The 22,359-nt window shown below is 58.9% G+C and overlaps 1 protein-coding gene across 1 annotated transcript in view; it reads left to right on the forward strand.

Moving 5' to 3' along the window:
- The window catches only part of CRTC1 (CREB regulated transcription coactivator 1), a 52,305-nt gene that overhangs the window by 16,903 nt on the left and 13,043 nt on the right, over positions 1 to 22,359 (forward strand). The window contains exons 2-9 of the mRNA XM_021708214.1: positions 8,898 to 9,014; positions 9,930 to 9,977; positions 11,550 to 11,687; positions 12,639 to 12,700; positions 14,783 to 14,877; positions 17,036 to 17,121; positions 20,547 to 20,587; positions 20,944 to 21,161. Of these exons, the coding sequence (XP_021563889.1) occupies positions 8,898 to 9,014; positions 9,930 to 9,977; positions 11,550 to 11,687; positions 12,639 to 12,700; positions 14,783 to 14,877; positions 17,036 to 17,121; positions 20,547 to 20,587; positions 20,944 to 21,161 (805 nt within the window). The remainder of the gene's footprint in view (positions 1 to 8,897; positions 9,015 to 9,929; positions 9,978 to 11,549; positions 11,688 to 12,638; positions 12,701 to 14,782; positions 14,878 to 17,035; positions 17,122 to 20,546; positions 20,588 to 20,943; positions 21,162 to 22,359) is intronic.

Consider the following 22,359-nt stretch of genomic DNA (forward strand, 5'->3'; position numbering starts at 1 on the left):
AGCTGATTTTTGATTTATTGTAGAGATGAGGTCTTGCCAAGTTGCCCAGGCGGGTCTCGAACCCGCAGGCTCAGGCAATCCTACTCACCTCAGCCTCCCAAGACGCGAGATTGCAGGCTGAGCCACTGAGCCTGGCTTCAGCAACCCCTTTTACCAGACTGTTCCATTCTTGGGGGTCCGACCACAGCAGTGACCAGTGGCACGTTGGTGTGTTCCTGGTGGCTGTCCCTACCCTGCCCTCTGACCCATCCTCATCACAGTCCCCCTTGTGAGTGGCCCGGCATGTGGCAAGACAGCCTGGTCAGGGCACCTGTCATGGTGGGCCACAGGCATCCCTTGCTCCTGAGGTGAGGCTCTGGGCATAACCTTGTGACCCCAGTATGTGCAGTTGGGGAGCGTATCAGTTGGGGTGCTTTGCTTGGCCCCTGGAGGAACAAAGAGGGCGATTCAAGCGTGAGACGGGCGAGGCACCTGCTGCCTCACATTGGGAGCAGAAGCCTTTGCCCCAACTCAGGGAGACTGGGACACCTGGGCCTGGGCAGAGGCCTTGGGGCTCACGTCCTTCTCTCATTCTGGGATTGGCCCCCTCCGGGTGTGGGGCACGCCACCTTTGCTGGTATGTCTGGTGAGAAGCCAGCCCACAGTTGTGTTCCCCTCGGCCATTCTGCGTCACGCAGGGCGGTTCCGGCAGCGGCCCCACGGAGCTGGGTGATGGTGAGGGCTCTGACCAAGGGGCGCCAGCCTGCAGGCCTCATTGGGGATCCGAGGTCTCAGCTGCAAGGAGCAGGCGGCGTGTCCCCCGGCAGAGCTGAGGCAGGGCAGTGACAGGGCTGTGGGGCTGGCCTGGAGCCGTGGGGCGGGTGTTTGGGCCTGGCTGTGGATACCGATGGCCTTCTCTCCCATTGCCAGCACCGTCCTAGACCCTGTGTGCCCAGGCCTGGAGCCTTTGCACCTGCTGTTGCCTCCCCTTGAGGCCTTCCCAGCCGTGTCTCTGCCCTCTACCCAGTGCGGCCAGCCCCACCTGAGCCCCATGTCACCTGCTTGCCTTTTGATTCGTCCTCTGCTCCCCCATTCTGGGCCATGGGCCTCGTCGGTCTGGCGGCCACCATGTCCCCCGACAGTGCCCAGCACTGGGCTGAGTCTGGGAAGGGAGGGGGGATGCCATCGGGCAGCCCTCTGGGGGGGAAGCCAGGCTAGTGCAGGCGGCAGGCACCATGCAGGGGCTGATGCCCAACCATTGGCCTGGCTGGGGTTGGGTCAGCCGTGGCCCCAGACAGCATGGATTGGTGGTGACACGGGCACTGTCCTGTGGGCGGGTCCATAGCCCACAGCTGCTAGGACACATGGGGAACCCAGAGCCTTCCTCCCTTGCAGGGAGTACCCCCACAGAAGACCTCGCTCCGGGCCCCCTGCCCTGGATGGGGGGCTACAGGACCAGGCTATGTGCATCCCCCGGTCCTCGCCAGCGCCTGGGGTCCCAGCAGGCACGCTGGTGCTGGATTCAGGAAGTGTTCGCTCCTGCCTCCCTCTCCTGGGGGCTCTCAGGGCTGCCGTTGCTCTCAGGCTGTCATCTGTTCTTCCTGGCGCTCAGTCTCCTTGTCTTGACTGCGGGTGATCTCGGGAGAAGCATGGCCCCTGCCTGGGCATCCGGGAGTGCGTCTGGGAGCCATTCCTGTGCCAAATGTTCATTCCTGTCTGGTTGCTCGTCTGCCATACACATGCTGAGTGCCACCATGTGCCAGGCCCCATGGGGCTGACAGTCTGATGGAAGGAGACGGACAGGCCTCGGTCAGTGGGACCTCAGTGAGCTGAGGAGAGGACGGTCCCTGGGGAGGGCAGTGTTGGTATGACAGGCCCAGCTGTGGGAGCTGAGGCAGAGGCTTGTAGCTCCTAGAGGTGGCCAGACCTCAAAGGCCTTGGATGTAAGGGGGAAACTGGAGCCTGCCCAGAGCATGCAGTACCTCCTGGCCCCCCATACTGCTATGGCTTTGCAGGGCAGAGCTCAGCCATCAGCCCACCTCTCCCCTCGGTCTTGTTGGAAGGTTGGCCAGTTGCCATGACAATCACTGCCGCCTGACCACGCCTGGCTCCATCTGCAGATAGGGGCCAGGAGGTGCTGGTGGGGGTAGCAGTGTCCTGGGGCTACCTGAGCACCTCCACATCGGAAGTGACCGAGCCATATCACACCCGGCCTCCCCCGGGCCACCAGCCCTGTGGACATGCTGGACTGGAGGACGGGTGCAGACGCGACAGGTATAGGTATGGACACAGGCCGAGTGTTCTCTGGGGTGAGGGTCTTGAGGAGCCGCCCTGTACATGGGTCTCTGGAGGGGGTCAGGTGGGAGGAAGGACTGTGTGCAGGAGCACCAGCACAGGCTGTATTGGGACAGGGGTCCCTGCAGCCACATGCTGGATCTTCACTGAGCTGGTGCTCTGATTGGAAGCTTCCGTGTTCACACTGCATCACTGGCACCTCCACAGAGGCTGGGGAGCACCTGTCTGACACAGGTGTGGCCTCTGTGACTCTCGTGTGTCCCAGGAAGGGATGTGTGCCCTGGAAGGGATGTGTGCCCTGTGTTACCCTGGATGTGGGTAGGGTAACACAGGCATGGCGTTCCAGGCATCTGGGGCCTTGGTTTTCCCATCTGGAGAGTGGCGTGTACCAGGACTGCCTGTAGTGGGGTGAATTGTGTCCTCCAAAACATATCCACATCCTCACTCAGAGCCTGGGAGTGTGGGCTGACAGTTGACCCTTGAACCACATGGGCTTGACTCGGTCACATATACTCGGATTTTTGTCTGCCTCCGCCACCCCCGAGACAGCAAGACCAGCTCCCCCTCCTCCCCGCCCCTCCTCCCCCTCCTCTCCTTCTTCCTCCACTTCTCAACATGAAGATGATAAGGATGTAACTCTCTGTGGTGATCCACCTCATGGACAGGAAATGCCTCTTCTTTCAGGATTTTCCTAGTAGCCCCACTCTTCTCCGGCCTACCTTGTGCGAGCATGCAAGGCAAGTTCTTGACCATTGGCGTTGCTGGTGAGGCTTCTAGTCCACAGTAGGAGGCCATTTGCAGTTAAGTTTTGGGGGAGCCAAAAGTCACTCCTGGATTCTCAACTGTGCCGGGGGTTGGCACCCCTGACCCCTGCATTGCACAGGGGTCCACTGTATTTGGAGATGGGGTCTCTGCAGATGTCGTCTAGGGTTTCTAGATGTGACTGTCCTGGATGATGGTGGCCCTGCGTCCAGTGACTGGTGTGATTAAGAGCGGAAGGAGAGGGAAGCTTGAGGCAGCAGGAAGGGAGAAGTCCATGTGGTGACCAGGCAGAGATAGAGCAGTGTGGCCACAGCCAAGGAGCACCCAGAGCCTTAGAGGCAGGAGAGAGGCAAGGATAGATCCTTCTCGCCCAGCCTCCAGAAGGAGCCAGCCCTGCCCACCTTGACCTGGACTTCAGTCTCGTGGGTTGTGAGAGGATAAACTGTTGTTTTAAGCCACCCAGTTCATGGTACCCAGGCAGTCCCAGGATGCTACGGCCAGGCTGTCGTGCTGTGTTGATGTGCTGAGACTCGGAGGGGCTCCGTGCCCTGTGCCAGGTACTTGGGCACACCAGTTGGCATCTCCCGTAACCCCAGTTCTAGTTGCCATTCCAGGAGACTCAGGACCCTGACGTGCAGCAGGGACAACACGGGACTCTTCACCCCCTCTGACATCTGGGGCCCACCTGCTCTGAGAGTTGGTTCAAACCTGAGAGGGTTTGAGGTCCACAGCTGGGGGCTCGTGTTCTGGAAGGATCCGGGCTACAGCCAGCAGATGGGAGGAAGGCTGGACAGGAGGCTTCCCAAGGGGCCATGGTGGCCACACAGCCCTGGCACTGGACAACAGTGGCCGAGAGACCACAGGGCTCAGGTGTGCCCTGCGGGGGATCAGGACACAGAAGAGCAGGCAGGTTCAGAGGCGAAGGTGTTTCAGTCATGGTTATTGTGATGAAGCAGCCCTGAGACCGGGGGCACACAGACAGCCCAGGAGGTCAGTGAGCCAGGCAGACTGAGGTGTGGTCTTAGTTTTGACGTGTATACCCCAGTGACAGGAGGTTCGCCTTATGGGAAGCTGCGCAGGGGGCTTTCTGCAGCACCACTTGACCTTCTTTGCAGTTCTGCTGTAAATCTAAAACTTCACAATAAAGCTGGACTAAGATGGCAAAGCTGAAGGCTGGTGCGACAGTGACTTGGGGAGATCCCTCTAAGAAGGGGTGGAGGTGGCTGTTGCAGGTCAAGGCCCTGCGTGGGGACTGGGGCATAAGTTTGGGGCATTCTGGGGCTTGGGGTGGCTGGAGGGGTGAGGGCTGGAAGGCTGGGCTGGAGGTGTGGGTCACGAGTGCCAGGCTCTCAGGTGGGGTCTGCCCTCACAGTTGGGGGACCTCATCAGGACCCCGGTCTGTCTGACCCACTGTGAGTTGATGGGGTCCCTGGGGCCACAGCTCCCCCATTCCTGTGACAGCCTCTTGACTGTGGCCTCTCTTGTTGACGGCTGTGAGGATGGGTGTGGGGGCATTCCAGCCCCACATGGGCCCTGAGCCTCCATACAGGGCAGCTGGGAGCTGTGGCACCTCCTGGAGGATCCCTGCGGAGCCAGCTGCCACCCTGAGTGAGGGTTGTGTATCAAGATCACCTGAGCCCGCTGGAACCCATCGAGGAAGGGGGTGTTCAAGCTGCCGCCCAGGACCTGCTGGGTTCTAACCTCCGCTGCTCATGTAGCTTCCAGCCCTGCCTGTCACCTGGCTTGTGAAGGTCAGCGCTAGAGAGTAGGACAGCAGTGTTAGTTCATTCATTTGTTTATGCACTCATTCATTCACTCACTCACATGCTAATACACTCATTTCTTTCTTTTTTTTTTTTGTGGGTCAGGGTCTTACTCTGTCACCCAGGCTGGAGTGCAGTGGCATGACCACAGCTCATTGCAGAATTGACCTCCCGGACTCAGGCAATCCTCCTGCCTCAGCTTCCCGAGTAGTTGGGGCTATGGGTACACGCCATCATGCCCAGCTAATTTTTAAATTTTTTTGTAGAGACAAAGTCTTGCTATGTTGCCTAGGCTGGTCTCAAACTCCTGGACTCAAGCAGTCTTCCCTCCTCAGCCTCCCAAAGTGCCAGAATTACAGGTATGAGCCACTGCACCTGGACTCTGTTTTTTTTCTGGCCCTGCCTCTCCTGTCTCCCTCAGAGGTAAATCATAGGCAGTGTCAATTTAAGAGACATCTCTCAGCCAGGTGTGATGGTTCACACATGTAATCCCAGCACTTTGGGAAGCTGAGTCAGGAGAATCACTTGAGCCCAGGAATTCAAGACCAGCAACATAGCAGGGCCCTGTCTCTACAAAAAATAAAAACATTAGCTAAGCATGGTGGTGCTGTCTTCCCAGCTACTGTGGAGGCTGAGGCGGGAGGATCACCTGAGCCCAGGAGATTGAGGCTACAGTGAGCCAGGATTGTACCACTGCAGTCCAGTGGATAGAGACCCTGACTCCAAACAAACAAAAAAAAACAGCACCTATCCCTGTAGGTAGGGACCGCTCTGAGCTACTTTTGCTGGGGGTTGGTCCTTCATCCCAGAATCTGAGCCTGGTGTGTCCACGGGCTCCACCCCACTCTACTCCTCACACCTTCCTGCAACTTGGGGCATCTGGAAGTGCTCACTTAGTACTGGCACTACCTTCCCCGGGAAGACTGCCAGGCTACTTATCCAAGTCAGAAGCCTGTTTATCCTGAACCAGTCAGCACAACATATCCTTCCTTCCTTCTTTCCCACGTACGCGAGCATCCAAGTTCCAAGAGGGCTGCACCTGTGCATATCCCTTCTGTTAGATGCATGCAGTAGGTGCTTAATGTTGGCCAGGCTCGGTGGCTTAGCCTATAATCCCAGCACTCTGGAAGACCAAAGAGAGTGGATTTCCTGGCACACAGGTTCGAGACCAGCCCGGGCAACATGGCAAGGCCTCATCTCTACAATAAATCAAAAATTAGCTGGATGTGTTAGCACACGCCTGTAGTTCCAGCTACTTGGAAGGCTAAGGTGGGAGGACCGCCGGAGCCCAGCAGGTAGATGCTGGAATGGCTGTGAATGTGCCACTGCACTCCAGCCTGGGCAACAGAGTGAGACTCCAAGTCAAAACAAAACAAAACAAAAACACATGTTAGAGGAATGCAAGGACTACAAGCCTGAGTAACAGCTGGGGCAGGTGCTGTCATCCATGGAGACAGGAGCCAACATGGGCTGCAGGCCCCCGGCAGCTTGGCCAAGAGACTTCCATGACAGTGGTGTCTGGGCAGCTACAGGGCAGGTCACAGGTCAGGCCAACCTCCAGCCACCTTGTGGTCTGCTACCTGAGTGCCTGGGGATCCCATCTAGAACACTTGTGGATTCTACCAGCAGTGCTGCTGGGCGACAGGCTTGGGCCGTTGGGTTTGTGACTCTGTGTCGGCAAGTCTCTGTGGTTTGCGGGAGCAGAGTGGAGGGGGTGGTGGTGCCACTTGGATGAAGGGCAGAGCAAGGGACTATGACTTGGCTGTGGGAAGAGGTGAACTTTGAACTTGTTTCCTGTCCAGCAGCATCACTGAGGCGGGAGGTCTGTGGGGTAGAGCCCAGGTTGGCGTCTCATTACTCTGGAACCCTGAAGGGAGGACCCCATTCCCAGGAGTTCCAGCAAGCCTGGGAGGATGGTCTGCTTCTGCAGAGCTGGGCATCCCCAAGACCGTCCTCTGGCTTGACAGCTCACTGGAAGGATTCACAGAACTCACTGGAAGCCATTACATTTGCCCCTTATAGTTTCTCATAGTGAAAGAACCCAGATGGGATCATCTAAGGAAGAGGCATAGAGCTCAGGCAAGGGGGGCTGGGCTGGGGCTGCTGCCTGTCGCTGCTCTGGAGTTAGTGGGCAGCCCATAATTCCCCAGGATCGGCATGTGACGTGGAGCGCAGCCAGCCAGGGGTGCCCCAAGTCTCAGTGTCCAGGGTCTTTATTGAGGGCTGGTCCTTCAAACATAGCCAACATTGAGCTGATATTGACTGTGGCCCCTGGCCTTGCCCCAGGTCACAGCGTGAAGACTGTCCGGTATGGTTTGAGGTCACTTCCCAGGGGACAGAGGCCAGACCTTCCTTTGGGCCACGTCAGTGCTTTACAACACAAGCCCATGTGCAGCCAAGCATGAGTGTGGGGTCCCCCAAGGAAGAGCAGAGTGCCCCTGTGACATCTGTTCCAGACCCACAGACTGCACTACAAAGTCCGGGGATACAAAGGCTTAGGCAATGGGGTGGGGAACCACGAATGTCCTGCTGTCCTGTCCTTTCAGTCATCCCTGAGTGCCAGGCCTCCTCTGCCCTGGAGACACAGTTGCAAACCAGACACTGCCGGGGGTTCTAGCCTGATATTGGTCTCCCAGGAGCTAGCAAATCAGCCTGTGTGGAAAGGGTGTGTGGTGTGAGCACTTCCTGCACGACTCACTCCAGGGAGGGGAAACCGAGACCCACAAGGGGACATGTGATCAGTGAGAGATGGACGTGGCCCAGGTTCCTACTGCGCAGCTCAGACACAAGGATGTGGGAGGTCATGGGAGGTTAGAGGTGACCTGCTCCCAGGCAGCGGTGAGGCCAGGAGCCGTGGGGACCCCCACAACCGCGCCTACCCCAGCCTGGGGCTGGCCTGTCCCATCTGGCATGACTTCTAGGGGGACATAGTGGGCGTCCATGGTGGGCGCTCTGGCCAGTGGCCCCTGAGAGCTGAGGCCTCCTAGCACAGACCCTGGGAGGCCTCAGAGGCCCCCAAGAGCCGCTCGAGAATGCACGAGGCTAATCTCACCATCGGCCCCACTGCCGCCTGCAGGAAACAGCTGTTTACCTGGGCGAGGTGCTGGGCTGGGCGGGCGGCCAGTTCCCGACTCCACTTCCCTTCCAGTGTCCAGGGCCCCCCAGGAAGCTGGGGGCGGCCGGCACTCAGAGCACTGCCAGGAGCTGCTTGTGAGGGAATGCAAGCCGGCCCTGTTGTGTACACAGTGTCCACCCTAGCAACCGTCCCTGCTGGGGCTAGAGCACCACCCACCCTCCCCGTGTGCCCGGCTACCGCCTCAAACTTTTGATGGCCTTCCCCGGCTGCGTGGACTGGCATCCCCAGCGCCATGGGTCATGCTGCCTGGGCCAGAGCATCCATTCCCAGAAAATTGGCATCAGCTGTGTGAGAGGGCCAAGGGCAGGTTCCAGCCCCGCTTTAAGGTGGCATACCGGTTGGGGAGCCCTGGCTCTGAGCCCTGTTCAGCAGGGAAGTTACCAGCAGGAGTGGCACCCTGATGCTGGCGCTCAGCTGGGCCTCAGCTGGGCGCTCAGCTGAGGCCAGTGGAACACACAGAAGGAGGCGGGGGTCTCGAGCAGGATCTCCTAGAGTTCAGCCTGGGCCTGACCCAGTCCTGTGTGAAGATTACAAGCCCCTACTCTGAAGGCCAGCACTGCTTTCCAGAAACCCCTCTGATTGAGGCCTGTGGGGAGGCTCTCTCGCATCTGGGCTGTCAGTTCGCAGCCCCTGGCTGTGGTGGGAAGTGGCTTCCTGGACTGCGAGGGGCCTCCTTGGCAGGCCCAAGCCCACCAGACCCTTGCCTGCACATCCACTAACTGGCTGGAGCAACCCGCAAGACAGCCTATGCCCCTGTTCACGGTGGGGGTTTTGGGACCGCAACTGGGCCCGGGCTCTTGAATCTGCCATTTTGGGTAGAGGGACACTTGGTTTCTTTGAGAACCTGAGACACGAGCATCCAACCCCTTCTGGACCAGGTGTGTCTGGTACCCTTGGACCGGGGGCTTGGGGGATGTGCTGGGGGCGTCCCGCCCACCACAGCTGCTGGCTTTTCTCTGCAGCTTCAGCTCCAGAAGTCCCAGTATCTGCAGCTGGGCCCGAGCCGTGGCCAGTACTACGGCGGGTCACTGCCCAACGTGAACCAGATCGGGAGTGGCACCATGGACCTGCCCTTCCAGGTGAGCCCTGCCCCTGCTCTCCTTCTGCCAGGCCGGTGCTGCGGACAGTTGCCAGCCCTCCCCGCCCCGCCTTTTCTAGCCTGGAACCAGAGGAAACGGAGCTCCTCCAGCACTCATCCTGCCCCCAGCCCGCCCCTGCCAGCAGACCCTGCAGCGAGCCCTGGGTCTGGCCGGGAGCGTCCGGCAGCCGCTCCACCTGTTGGCCGGCTGTGCGGAGCAGGAACTGCTTGGGGCCACTGGGGCTTGGCTCTGTCCCACCTCACTAATCCGCAAGCCCAGCAGTTCTCAGAAGGAGGCCCAGCAGCCTGACCCCACTTGTCTGCAGACATTTCTTGGCAGAGACCCACGCAGCGCGGCTCCTGCTGGCCGCACAGCAGTGCATGGCCTTATCATGAATCACCAGAGATAAGGTCCATGATGCTCCTGGTCCCTGGTCCCAGGCTGTGGTTGGAAGCAGGGGCAGGGGAATTGGCCTGTGAGTCGGGACCGTCCCCAGGTTGGTCCCCTCATGGTCACACAGCCTCCCTACTGCTGGGAAACCTTCCGGAACACAGCCCTGTTCCTAGATCGGCCAGGCGGAGCCATCACCTCCAGCCCCCTCCCCACCCGCACTCCACTGGGACAGGGCAGGAGTCCCAGGCTGACTCCCGGCTCCTTGTTGGGCACTCTTACAGGCCATCACTGATTTGGTGCGCTCTGTTAAAGCCCTTCTGGGGGTGTCTCCTCTCCTCTTCCCATCCTCCCCCTCCGAGTCCCTACATTGCTCTTCTCTGGAGGAGAGCCTCCATCTGGGCACCTCCAGCTCAGCCCCACTTGGGGGGCGAGGGGCACAGGGCCCTGTTGGGCATCTGTCGCCCAAGGCTGCAGCCCAGGGGGTCCCACGTATCTCAAAGTCTTGGTTCTTTGCATTTTCAGCCCAGCGGATTTCTGGGGGAGGCCCTGGCAACAGCTCCTGTCTCTCTGGTAAATGAGCCCCCAGGCTGAGGCCGTGGTGTCCCTGGCGCCAGCCTGCGAGACCCCGACCCGTGTGTGGGCGCTGGGTATCCCTGGGCTCCCCGAGTGGCCGCCCCGCGGCTCCCAGGGAGGTGTCCCATCCTCCAAACGGAAACGGATCTGGTCTGTACCCCTGTCTTGGGAAGTGCGTATGGTCACGTCAAGAGACCCCAGGATTCTTGGGGGTCCGCTGGGACAAATGCCAGAGTCGCGCATCCCCGTTTGGGTCCAGTGGAGCAGAATCCAAGCATGTGTCCCAAGCTGCATGGCCCCTCCCTCTGCACACACACGTGTGTGTGCGCGGCCTAAGCTAGGCCATAGGTGGAACCTGGTGAACCAAGGCGTGGCCGGCCCAGCTTCATTGTGCCTCTGACTCTGCTTCGGCTGCCTCAGTTTCCCCTCTGGGCTTCATGGCATCTCTGGGAGGATGTAGGTGAATGGCCCTGCCTTTCTGGGCCTGGGCCGTGGACAGCATGGTTCCATCCTCACTGTTGTGGGCTCATGTCTCCCCAGAGGCATCCATGGTCTTTTGGGGACAAAAGTGCAGGAAGACCTAAACCAGCAGAGTCCTTGCTGGACCAGACACAGCTTCTGGAGTCTCCAGGCCCTAGGGACAGCAGGCAGCCCTGGTCTCCGGCCGCGGCATGTGGATGGGTGGGGACAGCAGCAATCCTAGCCATCTCTGTCTCCGGAAGGGGAGACTCATTCTGAGATCAGAACCACCTTTGCTCGGCTGCCAGAGAAGGCAGAAGGGCACAGGGGCCAGATGGCCGGGCATGGGAATTGGCCGTGGCCGGAGCTGGCAGAGGCCACCTCTCGGCTCGGTCAGATGGCGAGTGGGCAGCACAGGGCCTGGGAAGGTGAGGGCAGCTCCTGGCGGCCCCAGGGCATGGAGCTGGGCAGGGAGCAGGCCTGGCCTGGGCACATGCCAGCCCCAGGTGCCGGGAGGAAGCCCATGTGGCCACGCAGCGAGCCAGGGCTCCGGAAAGCGCCTGTGCTTGGTGGGCTCCCAGCAGCGCCAGGACGAGGCTGGGGGAGGCTGCCTCCTGGGAGCCAGGCTCAGCCGGGTGGGCCCCGCAGCAGTCCTGGGCCAGAGCTGCAGCCGTCTCTTGGGAGGGCCCCTCCAGGGATGATGTAGGGTGTGGGGGCCAGCCAGGCCTGCAGAGAGAGGGCGGAGGCCGGTGTGCACCTGGCAGGGCTGGGGAGAGGGCCGCAGTCAGCTGTACCCCTGCCCCCCGGCCGGCGCTGGGTCCCGAGCTTTGCTGCTCTGCCTGGCCTGTGCATGCCAGCGCACTGCACGCCTGCTGCCCTGGCTCCCAGGGCCCTGGCTTGCGCCCCTCCCTGCCCCCCAGCACTCGGGGGGCCTGGGAGCCAGGGCGAAGGAATGAGCCCATCCCAGGCTGTGGAGCCATGGCCGAGCGTGCTCTGGAGTGGGGTGCCCTGAGATCAGACCCCAGGGCAAAGCCGGGCGTGTCTCAGCTGCAGCTGGTGACCACTGTTGTTTGGATTTCTCTCTGTTTCCATCCCCTACCCCACTCTCAGACACCCTTCCAGTCCTCGGGCCTGGACACCAGCCGGACCACCCGGCACCATGGGCTGGTAGACAGAGTATACCGGGAGCGTGGCCGGCTTGGCTCCCCGCACCGCCGGCCCCTGTCGGTGGATAAACACGGACGGCAGATATCCTTTTTTCTGGAGGGCTCGGGCGGGGGACTGGGCCCTGCTGGTGAATGTAGGCTCTGACAGAGCTGCCTGCTGTCAGCTCTGAAATTCTGCCTGATGGGCTCAGGCTGGCCCAAATGGGAGGCTCAGTCCCGGGGCAACCTGGGAGGACATCCCAGAGGAGACAGGCCTGCAGGGTGAGGCTCCTTCAGTCAGACTTGGGGTCCGAGGCAGGGAGGGAGCAACTCCCGAGACGAGAGTTCAGGAGGTTGACATAGGACGACAGAGGACTCGCACGTCCGGCTGGGCAGTGGGACCAGGCAGGCTGTGAGTATGGAGCCATGTAGCAGGGCTGTGAGCCAATGAACCCCTCCTGGGAACTGCATGGAGGGCAGCCCAGCTGGAGGCAGTGGGGCTGAGGGGTCAGAGCGAAACCCAGACAGATCCAAGGGAGGCTTCATCTCTGAGTGGAATTGGCCTCAATGCCTGGGTCCAGCAGACACCAGCCCCTCTCCAGCTCAGCTGGCCCCCCCATCACCAGAGTCTGAGCAGCCTCTGGCTGCTCCTGGCCCCCTGCCCCTCATTCTCCAGAACAGGGAAGCTGGCTCTCTAATTCTCATTTCCTTGGGCTGTGGAAGCCCTTGGCCCAGAATGAAGAGCCAGGATCAGGGTCGGCTAAACTCAGACTCTCCCTCCTCACCCCCACCCGTCTCACAGTGAGCCCCCTTGGAAGGGCGCGGCCTGCACGTGTGCTCACTTAGTGGAATGCTGAGTGCTAGGTGGATGGGGCCACCCCCGGGGAGCCCTGGATTCGGGGGCTACTCAAGGCCAGGAGGGGAAGCCCAGCAGGAAACGCCCGGCCCGCCGGCCCAGCTGCCTGCAAGCCCCCAGCTGAGCCCTGCAGTCCCAGCTGAGAGCATGTCGTGCAGGCGGGTCTGAGCCAACACAACGACCCCTTAACTCACACACGCCGACAGCTGTCCCTACGGCACTGTGTACCTCTCGCCGCCCGCAGACACCAGCTGGAGGAGGTCAGTGGCCAGCGCCAGCCCCACCCTCTGATTGGACACAAAACCCAGCTTCCACCCTGGTTATGTGCAGAGGACCAGGGCACAGTTGCTTTAGAAATGACAAAACTAAGATGCATCCAGAAGTTTCTAGAAACTAGCTCTCTCCCCACAACACTGAGGTTGCAGCTTTGGGTATCTGCCAGCATTTTTCCTTCCCCTTTTAGGACTTGTTTTTAAGCAAAATTGGTGTGCAGTGTTGTGGCTTGCTTTCCCACGTAATGCCACATCACGACAGGCCCCACGATGCTCAGCAGTCCCTGAATGTGTGATCATAACACAGAACAAAAGTAAGGGAAAGAAGAAAAAGAATAGAAAGTGTGATCATACAAGCATTCTTCTACATTTATGATGGGAGATGAGGAAAATACATAAATGTACTTGAAGAGACAAAATCATGCCATTGTCTAGAAAGGTCTAGCTTAACAATGTAGTTAATATGATTGTAATAATGCAGGCGATGGGTACACAACAGTGTGAGTGGACTTAATGCTTAAAAACAATTAAAATGAGCCGGGCTTGGTGGCTCAGCCTGTAATCCCCCACCTTTGGGAGGCTGAGGTGAGTGGATTGCCTGAGCCCGCGGGTTCGAGACCCACCTGGGCAACTTGGCGAGACCTCATCTCTACAATAAATCAAAAAACTAGCCGGGCGTGGTAGCGCTTACCTGTAGTTCCAGCTACTTGGAAGACTGAGGTGGAAGGATCACTGGAGCCCAGCAGGTCGAGGCTGAGGTGACCGGGAGCGGCCACTGCACTCCAGTCTGGGTGACAGAGTGAGACTCCAACTCAAAAAGAAAAAAAACCAAAAAACAGTTAAAATGGTACATTTAGGCCGGGCACAGTGAGTGGCTCATGCCTGTAATCCCAGCACTTTGGGGAGGCCAAGGCAGGAGAATTATTTGAGCCCAGGAGTTTGGAACCAGCCTGGGTCTTGTCTCTACAAAAATACACACATACACAAAAAGAGAGAATTAGCTAGACATGATGGTGCATGCCTGTGATTCAGCTACTCGGGAGGCTGAGGCAGAAGGATTGTCTTAGCCCAGGAGGTCAAGGCTGTGGTGAGCCATGATTGTGTCATTGCACTCCAGTCTGGACAACAGAGTGAAACCCTGTCTCTAAGGAAAACCTCTGTGGCTGGGACATCCCCGTCGGTGCACGTGGCCCTTGCTGTCCTTGAGTTACCAGATGAGCAGCTGGGCCTGTACTGTGCTGGGCAGCCAGGGAGCTGTTCTGGGCATCCTCCCTGCACCTGTGGCTGGGAGTAATCGGGTCACCTTATCCTCTCTCATCATCGGTTCCAAGAAGCAGGGTCCCTGGGGGCAGAGGGTGGAACCTGTCCAGACTCTTAATAGCAACTGGGCTGGTTGAAGCAAGAACTCCTTCAGGTTGTCTTCCCAGCTAGGGGGCCCCTAAGAGACTGTGTTCCTTCTGGAACCGCCAAGCCTTCCCTTTCCACCTGTCACCCAGATAGAGCATCCCAGGGGGCAAGGTCATCCATTTGTGTTTGCTGCCGGGAAGGGACCCGATGACAGGCTGGGACCATACCTCAGAGGCTAGGCCCCCTGTAGGGCTCCCTCTTGGGGAGTCTTCAGCAGAAGGCACCATCCTCCCCGTAAAGCCGAGGAGCCTGCAGAAGGCTGGGATGGACAGGATGGTTGGGAACCAAGAGGCATCTCTTCCACTGCCTTTTCAATTTTTAAGAACTTAATTTTTTTTTTTTAGAGACCAGGTTTTTCTATGTTGCCCAGGCTGGTCTTGAACTCCTGGGCTCAAGCAGTCCTCCTACCTTGGCCTCCCAATGTGCTGGGATTACAGGCAGCCATGCTTATAGTTGTCAATGGCTTTGCAGATGAAGCCATGGTCCCTCTGGTGGTCCTTTCTAGAACTGTGTCCTCAGGGCTCTGCTCAGGTGCAGCATCTCACAGAAATGACTCCCAGTTGTCACCCTGTCTGTCATGGTGTCCCAGACTGGGTGGGGTCAGGACCATCCCTTCACTCCTCTGGAGCCAAGGCTCACTGTCTCTCTCTTCCCTCCCCTCAGGACCAATTCTGATTCCGCCCTACACCAGAGCACAATGACGCCCACACAGCCAGAATCCTTTACCGGGGCGTCTCAGGACGCACACCAGAAAAGAGGTATGGACAGGGGACTTGGATATCTTTGCTGGAGTCTGATGCGTCCGGTGGGTGATACCTGTGCTCACACACAAGCTTGTGGCCGGACAGAACTTTGAGGGAAGACTCAGACTGTGCTGTGGGGAAGTGGAAGGGCTCAGGGAAACTTTCAAGGCGGTGCTACTTGAGTTGGGTTTGGAAGCATCCATCGGCGTTTCCTAGGCAGAGAAAACAATCCTTACAAACACATGTTGGCTTCCGTTCCTGGACTCGTGGCATGGCCAAGAAGTCTGGGGGCTATGCAGATTCTTGTTTTAAATGCAGAAGGCAACGAGTCCATCAGAAAGGCCATTTCTCAGCTTATGTCCAGCAGCCTAATGGCAGGCCTTCAGCTTCAGGTGCAGCTCGATGTAGTAGGGCTGCATGCCGGACCGCTTCCCAGCCCTGCGGCCTAGAGCCCTCCTCAGGCACAGCCCCGGGCTCATCCTGGCTACGCTGGGGGAGGAGGCGGCTCTCCTCAACTTGGGCAGAGCCTTTCTGACTAGGTGTAGAGGCAGCCTCAGGGTACCTTTGGGGAGGGTATGCTCCACCTCACAAATGGGTGGCACTGATCCCTTGAACCCAGGAGTTTGAGACCAGCTTGGGCAACATAGCGAAGCATCATCTTTACAAAAAATTAAAAAATTAGGTGAGCGTGATAGTGCCCGTAATCCTAGCTACTCAAGAGGCTGAGGGGAGGGGATCATCTGAGTGCCCGTGGTGAGCCATGAGCGTGCCTCTGCACTCCTGCCTGGTCGACAGAGTGAGACCCCAACTCAAAAAAAGGAAGAAGGAAAAACAGTTGACGCCACTCAGAGAGGGGAGCTTGGTTGCTGGGAGACCATTGCCAGGAAACCCCACACAGCAGTCTGGCCCTTACACAGAGCCAGAGTGTCAGAAATGGTTAAGGCGTGAGTGCTGGTTGCTGACTACCCTGGGGCAGTGGGTCCCGGGGGCTGTGTCCATCTACAAGGGGATCGAGGAGAGTTTGGCAGCCAGATCCTCACCTGGGGTTCCAGCCCAGTATGTGGCAGTGGCGAGGTGTGCACACGGTGTCCCCACAGTTAGAAGCTTGTAGAACACTGGGTGACGTGGCAGGCCCAGTGCCCGGGACTCCCTGCTCTTCCTGATGGTGGAGGGGGGACTTTTCTGAGACTGCTGCCTTCCCCGGTGGTTCCCCCACAAACAGGGCTTTCGGGGTAAGTACAAGGATGTTGCCATCCCTTGGGACACTGTCACCATGGAAGGGACCCTGGTGGCTCAGAGTCGGTTGACCTTGGAATGGTGGGTCAGGGGGATGTGTCACCTGTCCCTACTCTCCTAGTAGGGCTGAAGTGGTCACAGGGTGAGGGGCTGGCCTGGCCGCCTCCCCCTACTCCCAGGCCAGGTTTCAAGAAGGAGGAATCGATCCATCCAGCTTTGTTGGTTCTTCCTGTCTCAGTCACAAGTGGAAAAAAATGGAACCTCCAACAAGCATCAAGAAACTAAGGAACATTTAATATCACCTTGACTAAAAGGGCCAAGGAAGGGGCCTTCAGGCATGACTGGTTCCAGGGCCTCCAGTGACGCCACCCACCCATCCCTCAGATGGTCCCCACCTTCTCTCTTGCTCTGGGGCCAGTCGGTATTGTGGCAAACTCACAGGCCACTGCCACCATGGGGGATCCACCCAGCCAACACTGAGCGGCAGGGTCTGAACCTTTGGGTTTGGTGCCAGTGGCCCAAGAAGGGCCCGGCCACTGCGTGCCGGCAGCTCAGACTGATTGTGGGTGCAGAACAGGCCCCGTGGGTACCTGGAGCTGGGCAGCTGCTGGGAGTAGGGTGGGGGGATCCCAGCTGTTCCCAGCCCATGGCCTCCAGGCCTGGCTAGTTGTGCAGAGGCAGAGCCAATGCATCTCCAGGCTCCAGAGATTTTGTTTTTATTTTGTTTTAAGTCGCAGATTCTCTGGCTTATTGGAAACATTTTTTAAAATGGAACCTGTTTATTTGTAGCTTTAGCCCAAGCACCAGAAGTCAGGGTCCTGCCAGTTACTGTCTCACCACGGCCGTGACTCAGTTGTCACGGACGTGTCCTCTGGTGCGGCGGGCGGCTGCCTATGGATTTCTCCTCTAATTCTGCTTCTCCCCCACCCCCATCCAGTCTTGCTGTTGACAGTCCCTGGGATGGAAGAGACTGCCTCAGAGGCAGACGAAAGCCTTTCCAAGCAAGCGTGGGATGCCAAGAAGGTAAGGGCATGGGCTTTCCAAAGTGCCTTGCCTTCCTTCCGTTCCAAGTATAGTCCAGGCAAAGGGGACAGAATGGCGCGTGGGGGCAGGGGCTTCGCCTTCCTGAGGAGTGACCCTCGGATCTGCCTGGGCCCAAATTTGGAGAACCCCAACAGCTTGCCTGCAAAACCGGCAAACTCACAAAGAATTAAAACCCATCGCTGGTCAGGTGGCAATAAGAGGGATGCAACACAACTTGCTCGTTCCCTCGAGGGAGATGATACACCAGCCTGCATCACAAGCCTTTCAGGCCGGGCATGTGGCTCACACCTGTGATCTCAGCACTTTGGGAGGCCAAGGTGGGAGGATCACTTGAGCCCAGGGTTTCAAAACCAGCCTGGGCAACATAGCATAGCAAGACCTCATCTCTACATAAAATCAAAACAATGTGCCAGGTGTGGTGGCATGAGCTATAGTCCCAGCTTCTCGGGAGTCTGAGGCAGAAGGATCGCCTGAGCCCAGGAGGTCGAGGCTGCAGTGAGCTGTGGTCATCATGACCGTGCCACGGCACTCCAGCTCCAGCCCAGTCTACAGAGTGAGACCTTGACTCAGAGAAACAAACAAAACCCTTCAGGAGCGTTTGCTCCAGGATTCGCATTCCTCAAGGAGCCACTCACAAGGAGGTGAGGCATGTGCACACAGCTATATGTATACAGGTGTTTATCCAGAGCTTTGGAAATAATCTAGAAACAAACCCCCCCCCCCCGCCGGGCTCGGTGGCTCAGCCTGTAATCCCGCGCCTTGGGAGGCTGAGGTGAGTGGATTGCCTGAGCCCGTGGGTTCGAGACCTGCTGGGCAACTTGGCAAGACCTCATCTCTACAATAAATCAAAAATCAGCCGGGCATGGTAGCATGCGCCTGTAGTTCCAGCTACTTGGAAGGCTGAGGTGGAAGGATCGCCGGAGCCCAGCAAGTCGAGGCTACAGTAACCGGGAGCAGCCACTGCACTCCAGTCTGGGCGACAGAGCAAGACTCCAACTCAAAAAAAAGAAACAACCCAAACGTTCAAGCTGGGGGATTTGTTGAGAAGGTATCTTCTGTCCCTCGTGGAGGTGTATCTTTCAGGAATTCTGAAGGCACAGGAGACACTCCTGCTTCTGCCAGCATGTGGGGACCTGGGAGAGGATATTTGAAAAGGCATAAACCAGCCGGGTATGGCGGCTTATACCTGTAATCCCAGCACTTTAGGAAGTGGAGGCTAGAGGATTGCCTGAGCCCAAGGGTTCGAGACCAGCCTGGGCAACTTGGCGAGACCTCGTTTCTACAATAAACCCAAAAATTGTGCTTTCTTCGGCAACATGTATAATAAACCAAAAAATTAGCTGGGCGTGGTGGCTTGCCCCTGTGGTTCCAGCTACTTGGAAGGCTTAGGGCAGGTTGAGGCTGCAGTAGCTGTGAGTGTGCCACTGCCCTCCAGCCTGGGTGGCAGAGTGAGACTCCAACTCAGAAAAAAGAAAAGGCATAAACCACACAGAGGTGCGTTGGGGCACACACCTGCAGGCAAGTCCAGAGGAGGAGCCACACAAGAGCTGCGTGTCCTCTCTCTCGAGGCAGGTGTGGGCAGCCCTGTGGGCCATTCAACCCTATCTGTATGTTTCAGTTTGGCCCAGGGAGTACCTGGGACTTTCATACTCCAGGGGAAAACAAAACACTGAAAAAGATTTCTAAGCACTTTGGGAGGCCAAGACAGGAGAACTGCTTGAGCCCAGGAGTTGAGACCAGCCTGGGCAACATAGCAAGACCCCATCTCTTCAAAATTAATTAAAAATTAAAAATTAGCCAGGAGTGATGGCGGACACCTGTGGCCCCAGCTACTCAGGAGGCCAAGGTGAGAGGATGGCTTGAGTCCAGGAGTTTGAGACCAGCATGGGCAACATAGCAAGACTCTGGCTCTTAAAGAAAAAACTTCTAACAACCCAAACAAAGTGGGAAAACAAACGTCCAGCAGCAGAGAGGTGAGTAAGTTGTTCACAGTCCATTTGTGTCACCAGAAGTGGTGCTGGCACTGAAGCAAGGGACAATGGCAGAGGGAGCACACCCCCATGGGGGAGGGCAGTGGGTGAATTTCTAAGCAGTTCAGAAATCCATGAACGCCTCCAGAATGTTCGGGGAATGCTTTTCAAAGCGTTCTTTAGAAAGTCCTCTCGTGCCTTGCAGAAATCCTATAATGAGGCAAATGTTTACTCTCAGAATTAAGGAGCCTCTGGCCAAGTAGAAACCCGTTCCGCCTGCCTTCCCGGCAGAGGCTTAAGGCTCACCAGTCGCACGCCACCGGGACCCAATTGCATTTCCCTTTGGTGTGTGTGCACTCCAGTGCCCGCCCTCCAGGCTGCAGGCCTTTCTCAAACTCTGATAATCCCCAGGAACTCCACCCGCCCCAGGGCCCAGGCAGCGGAAGCACGGGGTGCCGAGCCCTCCGTCAACATTCTGCTCTGTTCAGTCATGCCTGCCCTATCAGAAGAGGTTCCCTCCTTTGTCTGTGAACAGGAAACCCAGGTCTTGCTGCCAGCAAGGTTCCCTGGGCACTGCTCCTGGGGCTGACCACAGGGTGCTCCTCAGCCCCCATAGCCTGGAACCCAAGGAGGCGTGTCGCAGTCTCTTCACCTCGATTTACTTTCTGTTGCTGGAAGTTCTGATCGCTTAGGGAGGAAGAACCCTTCCCCTGGCTTTGATGTGCAAGGTGTCTGTGGGCCATGCCATAGAGGGGCCCCCGCGTGGGGCCCACCACATACCACGGGTCCAGGAAGCATCTCCAGCCAGGAGTGAGAACTAATGTGACATCAGGAGCCTCTGAGCTCTGGTCCGTGGGGAGCATCATGGCCTCCTGCAGAGCAGAGGGATATCTCAGGACTCAGGGTTGGCAGAGCCCCAGAGGCCTGCTGGGAGTCACACCTCCGGGTACCACTGGGAGACTGCTCAGCCCGAGGCAGGGGCAGTGGCCCCTGAGCCGTGGGTAGGGCGTCCCGGTCAAGCCTCCTGGGGCTGCCCTGACTCAGTGTCCATCCCTGCCTTGGACTTGGGGCCTTACTCCCCTCCAGGCTGGTGGCCACTCAGGGACTTGACCCGGGCACCCTGGCTGCCATGGCCTGGGGACAGGGTCTGGAGGATAGAGACAGCTCCGGGGAACTCAGGCCCACGTTCCCAGCTGCCCCTGTGGCTGCTGACTGCCTGATACCCGACCTGTCATGGGACCCTTGCCTGTGTGCCTGTCAGGGCGGGAGCCGGAGAAGGGACCTGTTGGGAGACCCTCTCTGTGTAACTCTCGGCTTGCCCTGGCATGAGCAGGCACTCTCTCCACCCGGGGCCTCTTCTGTGGGACCCACACCCAGTGCTTGAGCGTCTCCTGGCCTCGCAGGGTGCTCAGCCTCTGCTGTCTTCTGTTTCAGGCGGGGTCCAGGCCCAAGTCCTGCGAGGTTCCTGGAATCAAGTAAGTCCCAGGGCTTGCTCTGTGCCTCTCCTGGGTTCTCCTTCCCTCACTTGGGCTGCAGGTTCTGCAAGAGGGACATTGCTCTGGGGTCCTCCAGCAAACTCGCCAGGGGGGCACTCCAGCCCCTTGACGACAGAGCCCCCACAAGCCCACGCCCCAGCCTGGCCCCTGGCGTCAACTCCCCTCCCCAGCATGGCCAGTGACTTTCCTGCAGCCCCCACCCAGGCTGTTCTGGGATCCTGCTGCTGGTGCCGCCTACGGTGGCTTCTCCAGCACAGTGGCCCCGATGGGTTGCTGTCCCCCATGGGTTCCTCCCGCGGCCTGGGCTCAGCCCGCCTCCATCTGCCTCTCCCCAGCATATTCCCGTCTGCCGACCAGGAGAACACGACGGCCCTGATCCCTGCTGCCCACAACACGGGGGGCTCCCTGCCCGACCTAACCAACATCCACTTCCCCTCCCCACTGCCCACCCCACTGGACCCCGAGGAGCCCACCTTCCCTGCGCTCAGCAGCTCCAGCAGCACTGGCAACCTCGCGGCCAACCTGACGCACCTGGGCATTGGCACCGGCCAGGGTAAGGTGGGATGGGCAGAGCCTCAAGAGCACAGGGCATGGCACTCCCAGGCTCACGGGCACCTGATGGTGATTTGGTGGGGATGGGGGGAACACGGGCACCTGATGGTGATTTGGCAGAGTCACGTCCAAAGTGCCAGACACCTCGGAGGGCGGGGTTGACGGACAGGCTGACACAACATGACCGGAGTCCCAGTCAGGGGATGTCAGGCACATGGTGCTGGAGCTTCCGAGGGAGGCTAGGGATCCCTGAGGGTTCAGCCTTGCCCGGCGGGCCAACCCTCCATCTACCCTCCTCACACCCAGCGCCTCACTGGTGGTGGGCCCAGGCCCAAGCTGCTCCCCCTATATCCAACCGTGGCACCTGCCTGTGACTGTCCAGCACTGTACCCTCTCCACGTCCCACGCTCCTAACCCTTCGGCCACATCCACGGGGATGTCCACAGGCCCCTTGTTGATCCCAACAACTCCTGGAGCTGCTGATGTCCTGCTCCTCCCAGGCCCTCCTTGGGAACTCGCTCACTGTGGGGGGTCCCCCTTGACTCCTCTGCCCTCCCCCGCCCAGCCCCGTGTCAGCACCCCTTGTCCGCCCTTCATAGCCCAGCCCGACCTGGACCCTTCTCCCAGCCCCGCCTCTTCTCTACCCAGAACCGTGTCCGCTCCTGCCCTCCCCTACTTACCCCCGCTCCTTCTCAGTGAAAGCCTGAGAGTCTCCTCCAGGGCCTGGAGGCCCACCATGGCTCCCGCAGCACCCTCCGGCCTTGCCTGCTGGCCATGCCCTGCCTTGGGGCCTTTGCACATGTTGCCCTGACCCCGCGGTTCTCCTCTGGTGGCCCCAGGGTCCCTTCCTGCCACCCTCCCCACTCAGACCCTTGTCCACCAGGCAAGACTGCTTGCCCCAGCCTCGGGTGCACTGCTTCTCTGTGTCTCTTCCCCCTTTCCCAGCCAGCATCACTACGTCATTGCTCAGTGCTGTCCTTGGCCCAGCCTCCATCTCCCACGCCCCTGTTTGCTGTGGGGTGTGCGGGTGGCCTCCCAGGGGTAGTAGGCTTCCAAGGTGGAGAAATGGGGAGCACCAACCAGCTCCAGTGCGGTGGATAGGCAGAAGGGGCCGTGGGGGGGCCATCAGCAGTGAGGATGACACACCACCCCACTGTGTGCATCTGTCCTGCCCCAGAGTGTAGAACAAGTCAACACCT

This window comes from Carlito syrichta, unplaced genomic scaffold (genome assembly GCF_000164805.1).
Source record: "Carlito syrichta isolate Samal-C Ts95f unplaced genomic scaffold, Tarsius_syrichta-2.0.1 Scaffold135577, whole genome shotgun sequence".
Lineage (NCBI taxonomy): Eukaryota > Metazoa > Chordata > Mammalia > Primates > Tarsiidae > Carlito > Carlito syrichta.